The following is a 6,675-nucleotide window of genomic DNA, read 5'->3' as shown; positions in this document are numbered from 1 at the left end:
CACATGAGAAAAATTTTGTGCCAAAGGAAATTGCTATGAAAAATATCTTATGCTACTCTAGAAATTGTGATTGTGCCTATTCTATTATTCATGTCACTTGAAAAGTTCAAAATTATTATTATTAGTATGTATAGGGATTTTGTATGCACATTTCTCCTGATGGTCATCATCACACAGTGTTTTTAATCAACTATCCAAACATTTTTCATTGATCAATATAATTTTTTCTTACTTAATAAAAATGAGCACAAACTTATGACATGTCAAGATTCAATACTTTGGTAGTATCTCCTCCATAATTCTGATTGGATTCAAAGGGATTTAAGGGAGAGGAAGTGTATAAGCTCCATGCAATGAAAGAACAAGTTGTTAGCACCATTTGTATCTTAGCATGGGCCTTAGTGGTAGTTTTGATTAAGGGTTGGTTTCATAATCATACTTATAAAGAATATAGAGAGTAAGGGACTTCTGTGAAAAGTATTAGAATTGAGTGCCAATGAATGTTTGCCCAAATTTCCAATTGGATGGAGCAACATTGAAGCTTGTGAGAGTCCTCCCATCACCTGCAACAATGCGAAATGAAAGGCTTTGTCCAATCAATTGATTGTCACATTGCCAATTCTGGCCCCAATTTCGCTTCATGGATATCCAACCAGTTCGAGACCCTTTAATCCACACCACATGAATGTCACCACTACCACCAACATTGGAAACCAACACTAGGTTGAAGTATCTAAAGCCATTAATAGTAAAATGCACGCCTCCAATTTTCAAGCAATGAACCCTGGTGTACCCCAACAAAAGATCCATTGTAAACATTTGATACAAAAAACCATGAATATCACCTCCATGAAAATGCTTCTATGTCTTTACCTTCTATATAGGACTGGCACTATCCCAGCTTTATATTGGGCTATTTTTAAAAAGGCTGGTTGAGCCATGTCAAAGTGTGTGCGAGGGGGGTTGCACCAGCCTCCATTGTCATTTGGTAGACCATAATTGGGGGGGCAAAAGTTGGTTGCTGTGACAATCACTGATGGGCTTCCAGGGTTGCACCATTTACCATCATTTGTACACTTCAACTCAAAACAAGCTCCGCAAATAAGTCCATTGTTGAAAAGGGTTGTGCTCAGAGCTGCAGTGTTGGTGCCATATCCTTGGCTATATAGATTTCCATAACCACAAGCCCCACCTGAACACAACATATAGTTTTGTGATGAATGGAAAAACTAGCATGCATCCACTTCATTTGGTGGTGGTTATATGCTTTGTTTTCTCTTCGAACAAACCAAATTGCGCATTATAAATTGAAATAAACTGCAAAAAACTAAAGCTCACTCAGCATACTTAGTTTCCACAATGGTAGAGAAACACATAGATGTCAAAAACGTTCTTTATTATTATTGTTGTTGTCATCATCATCATCATTACACACCCTCTATGAACCTTTACTTAAAGTGCCCCCTACTGAAGTTCTATGGTTCAATAGTAAAGACAGACTGTGAGCCATTGCATGTTTCACGTTTTCTACGTGCAATAAGACATATATACATGAAGATGAAGAATTGAGTACTACCCATGGTGCCTGAGGCGTCGCTGCCTCCATAAAAGGTTGCAGAAGCCGAGAGCCATTCAGCTGATGAGGCGGGGGCTTTCAGGGAGGCCAATAACAGCAATATGGAGGCTGCTTTCGAATACCATCTCGGCATCTTCATCACGTCTACTGTCTCACCTGCAGGTATTGCGTATAGGCATCACAATATGAGAGATGATCAGATCTTTCGACTAGTATTTATGGAAGCTTTGTATCTTGCCTTGTGAGCATACCTTTCCGCTCTCTTGACTGGAGTGAGCCGCTGCCTAATCCACGAGGCGATTAGCAGCTCATTTTATATGAGAGAGAGAGAGAGAGAGAGAGAGAGAGAGAGAGAGAGAGAGAGAGAGAGAGAGAACCCACCACCAACAACTAACGAATAACCGACCATTGCTTATTTTCAGTACATAGGCAAGTACCCATTGGAAATCCCAATGTATAGGGTTGGTGTGTGTGTGTGTATTGTGGTGGGGGGGGGGGGGGGGCTCCCACATCTACCCTAGGGCCTACCCTAGGGCCAATGGCCACTCTTGTTTGTCTAGATTCTAGGGATAAATGTGTGCTTCAAGCCTCATCCTTCACCTTTCAAATTGTCCCCTCAAAAAAGCACTTAAGGCCCCACCCCACCATTATCTTACCAACTAATCAAGCATTCTTATACCCATGTTTCCATTATTATGACTCTAACCTTGCTTTTGTTAAATGGTAACCACTTTCACCTATTGCCTTTATCATGTACATGCTAAAGTCTATTGTGTTGGAGATGCTACATGTCCATTGTGATAGACCAAGCTTCATTTTCTTGACTCTCAATTTACACAAGCTTTGGCATATTTTGTCTTATGAATATACAACATTTTAGGAATCCCAAAACTTCCTAGTCACAACTAATTGTCTAAGATCAAGCTTATTCTTGCCAATGGTTCGTATGTAAGATGCACTTGTAAATTCTCACGTTGGATATACCTTTCCAAATATGAAACTTGCATCTAAAATGCTTATTATCTGTTCCACTAGATCTTGTGACTTTAGACAAGAATGAAAACCCTTAAACATGATGATATTTATTATATCAAAGGAGATGCCTAAAATTTATATGCAACCTTGCCTAAAAGCCATGGCCATAATGGTAGCTTGTTTACAAGGAACTATGCCCAAGTTAGGAGTGTCGTCTGAACCCAAACAGTCTAACTAATGTTCTGTAATAAGTGTCAAAGGTTAGAACAATGACATGTGTAGGTCAATTGACTTATGTAGAGGGGAAATTTCACCTTGGATTGAAACAATCATGCATAAAGTGTATGTAGTTCTTGGACCCACTAGCACCAGGACAGAGAAAGAGAGAGAAGAGGGAAGGAGAGAGACAAATTGAGATGTCCTGTCCTTTTTTGCCATGTGGTATGGACTCTAATGATGGGAGGACCCTCTTTTGATAAGGTACTCCATTGACCACAACAGGTAGAAACATTTTCAGAGTACAAGGTGACAATCTCCCCCCATAGAATTTGATCAAGATGACTAAAAGATGACCCATATATTCAACTATTGGAGTAAAATGTGCTTGTCGATGTCATGACCATTATATATCAACAAAAATTTGATTTGATTTATACATGTTTCACTTTGGGAAATAACATCAAATAATAAATGGGTGAAATCTAGTAGCTTTGTTGTGTTTAGTAGACCTCCTTAACTTTCAATGCAAACAATATTGATATTAATATTCAAAATATTCATCTAAGTGATGTCATGACAACAAAGTCCCAAAAAACTGTCAATTCTTAGTAGTTTGTAACCAATCTTCTACTCTAGCTCTTTTTCCTTAAATGACCTTCTTGTTTTGGATGACATTTAGAATCAAATTTATGTCTCAAGCAATTAAATAAGTATAATAAGCATCCTCGTATTCACTCAAGGCAAAAGAAAAGGTGAAAAACATGTAATCATACTTTCAAAGAAGTGATTTTGAATCACTGCTTATGAGAGACTTTTCAAAGAAGTGATTTTGAATCAAGGCTTATAAGAGACCTTTAAATACCTTCATAAGTCAAAAAAGTGGGCAAATCACTAATGGCATGTCTCTATTAGTGACTATCTCACCATTACAACTTTTCTTACATGAAAGAGTGTCCCCCCCCCCCCCCCTCGCCCCCCACACCCCACCCAACCCCTTTTTCCATTTTCTTCTACACTAGAAATACCTATATGTTTCAATGGGGGAATGAAAAGGATATCACATGTAGAGAACCGCCACTTGGTCTTGAATGGGTACTACAACATTAAGTATTATTCCACGTGAAAAGTGACTATGGTTTTGTCGATTGAGATATACTTCTAAATCTTCATAGTAGCAAATGTGAGAGCATATAGAAAAATCATCTCATGATTGCTTTAAGTCTTGAAATCTTAGCAATTGAATTTTAGCAACATCCTAGGAAGATAGTGCAACTTTTTACACCCTTACACTACCTTTTATATGTCACATTATCAAAACCTAGACATTTTGAGCATAGGCTTCTTTAGGTCTCCATTATTAATCTCCATGATCAAACTATTGACAATAAGATCTATTGTTATAGCTCTACAACGTATAGTAATTTTGTAGAATCCTCAATATGCTATAAAAGTAATGTTTTTGAGAGTTAGATTCTTTAGAATCATGGTTGCTTTTAATAGGGTTAATTAGTGTCCGTATGGATACCATTACACTCATGGCATATCCTTTGTTATTGTTAACTCGTGCAGCCCTTCCTTCTTCATTATGTATGTTCTTACACATATTACAAATGTTAATTAATTTCCATTGAGATATTTAATTTAAAATGATTGCCACTTTCTTGCATCATAATGCAAACTTTGACTTGTTTTTTTGCTTTCTATTTGGACTATTACTAGATTTTGAATATTATTGTGACGATTATTGCCACCCAAACACAATTGTCTTAAACTTCTTTAGATTATCAAGATCTTTGACATGAGTGATAATCTCCAAAGGGACCAAAGTGTCTACAACCTTCAAAATACCTTTAAAAGTATTCCCTAGTATTTACATTTAAAAGGATCCCTTCAAAGATATTTTGTACTTTCATTTTAACATATGTACTCTCTTAGAAATCGGATCTATTATCCTTATGCAGAAGAAACTTTTCAAATAGCTTTACTTCTAAAAAACAACATAGGTATGAGAGGGTTTGTCCTTATTTCTTTTGCCTTATAATAATGGCATGCTTGCCCTAAAAAAGAAAGATTGGAATATTCCATTTCATAAAATGTGGATGACAAACTTGTAAATATAAACCTAAATTTATTATTTGTGATTATGGGAGCTAAGAACCCATCCATACATGTATCCATCCATACTTACACATGTACACACGAATACGAAGGTTCACAATAGATTTTATATGTAATAATGATGAATGTTTAAGTTCACATGAGTAGCACGAGGGCTCTCATGAGCTATTTAGATCGTTGGTTGAGTCTTTCATGTAATTGACTTTAGAAAAAATTCTAGATTTTATTCCAAGTTTTAAACAAAAGTTGCTCTTGAGAATTATGACTAGCTAAGAAAAAGTGTGTTAGCAATATGCTATAGATGCAAAGAGCAAATCAAAATGCCAAGTGGTGATTCCTACCTAAAAATAGATAGTAGACTATAAGATACCCTAACCAAGTGGAGTGATTGAAAGTAAAATTTGATGCCATATTGCTAAAGATGCAAAGAGCAAATCAAAATGTTAGACGATGATTCCTACCTAAACATAGATAGTAGATTATAAGGTACCCTAACAAGGTGGAGTGTTTGAAAAGAAAATTTGATAATGTTTTGCTAGACGGTGGATCAAGGGTTATTATCATGCCTTTACCTTGCTCATAAGCTACAAGGTTTGGTGCCAACAACATTCCAAGTTAAGTTGACTAGAGGAGAATTTGATCTCTGGAAATCTTGAAGAATCAATGGATCAGAGTGGTAGTTTTGAATTTTAGAGTCAACTTTATTATATTGCACATAGAGGGGTTAGGTGACTCGTACTCAGCTCGTACTATAGTGCAAGGTGTCTAAACTTAAGTAGGATTGGAGAGTAGATATAGTAACAATACCCCATGGTATTAAACAAGTAAAACCTTCTACAACCAATCAAGTAATTTTGAAACCTAAGTCTCGACCTTTGCTACCTAAGATGATTAATGTAGCACAAAAAATAGTTGATGTGAAGAAAAATTATTTCTCCAAGATAACCCCACTATGATCCTAGTGTTTGAAGTGGATGCCAACAAGTTCTAGCAAAATATAGTGCATTACTTGCATCCTCTATAAGAAACCACAACTCTTATGTAGGAAAGTGATAACCCCATGCTCACCCCATGTGGAAAAACTGAAGTTCTGAGGAAGTAATCAACGATTCTAGAAAGAAGGCTAGAAGCTTGATGAGGAATTGTAGAAATTGCAAAAATAACAAACAAACACAGAATGAGGAGGCCTTGGATAAGGCCAATCAGCAAGCTATCATAAAGTGGAGTTGAAATCTGAACATACTATGAATAAATCAACAAGAGTACTTGATATATGTGTATGAACATTATAAGCAACAATTGATACAACCCTATGAAGAGTTTGATGACATATTCTCAAGGGAGTATAGTGATATGAAAGGCTTTGATCCAAAGGTATGCCAACACCAAAGAAATTTGAAAGAATATGCTAAACCAAGTATACAAAAGGGGTATCATATGAATCCCAAACATGAAAAACAAGTAAAAGAAGAGATTGATAAGCTCTTGAGAGTTGGATTCATTAAATCCATCAATGAATTTATATGGTATCACGAGTTTTTGTTTCCCAAGTGTGTGTGAGAAGCAAGTCTTTTTTGGCAACCTCTATTTTTTGTTTCACATAGTCGACTTAAGTTCACTTTGTCTTGTGAGCATATATCAAACACACTGCTAGCCTCACCATCTCCACCACCACTACTACCACTTTCACCACCTCCATCACCACCACATCTTCTTCTCCTTCTTGTCATCAGCACCACAACCACTAGCACCACCAACACTTATTTGTCTCTTTGTGTCCCCCCCAC

At 36.6% G+C, this 6,675-nt stretch overlaps 1 protein-coding gene across 1 annotated transcript; it reads right to left on the bottom strand.

Moving 5' to 3' along the window:
* Positions 1-215: 215 nt before the first annotated feature.
* On the bottom strand, positions 216-1,901 carry LOC148040144 (expansin-A3-like). Its single transcript, XM_087666099.1, has 4 exons — positions 1,828-1,901; positions 1,577-1,732; positions 874-1,192; positions 216-784 (listed from the first exon to the last, which is right to left on the bottom strand). Exons 2-4 carry the CDS (start codon positions 1,713-1,715, stop codon positions 481-483), a joined length of 762 nt encoding a protein of 253 aa, XP_087522225.1. The 5' UTR covers positions 1,716-1,732; positions 1,828-1,901; the 3' UTR covers positions 216-480.
* Between the last annotated feature and the right edge of the window lie 4,774 nt (positions 1,902-6,675).

The sequence above is a fragment of the Lygodium microphyllum genome, chromosome 2, assembly GCF_053477565.2.
Source record: "Lygodium microphyllum isolate KBCC chromosome 2, Lygodium_microphyllum_v1.1.10, whole genome shotgun sequence".
NCBI lineage: Eukaryota > Viridiplantae > Streptophyta > Polypodiopsida > Schizaeales > Lygodiaceae > Lygodium > Lygodium microphyllum.
The sequence above is the reverse complement of the archived record's forward strand: the minus strand, read 5'-3'. Positions and strand labels throughout refer to the sequence as shown.

Coding starts and splice junctions, on each gene's coding strand:
- LOC148040144 (XM_087666099.1), bottom strand. CDS start 1,715: ATGAAGATGCCGAGATGGTATTCGAAAGCAGCCTCCATATTGCTGTTA. Junction 1,193..1,576: donor CGACGCCTCAGGCACCATGG/GTAGTACTCAAT, acceptor TGTTGTGTTCAG/GTGGGGCTTGTGGTTATGGA. Junction 785..873: donor GTGCCAGTCCTATATAGAAG/GTAAAGACATAG, acceptor GGGGTACACCAG/GGTTCATTGCTTGAAAATTG.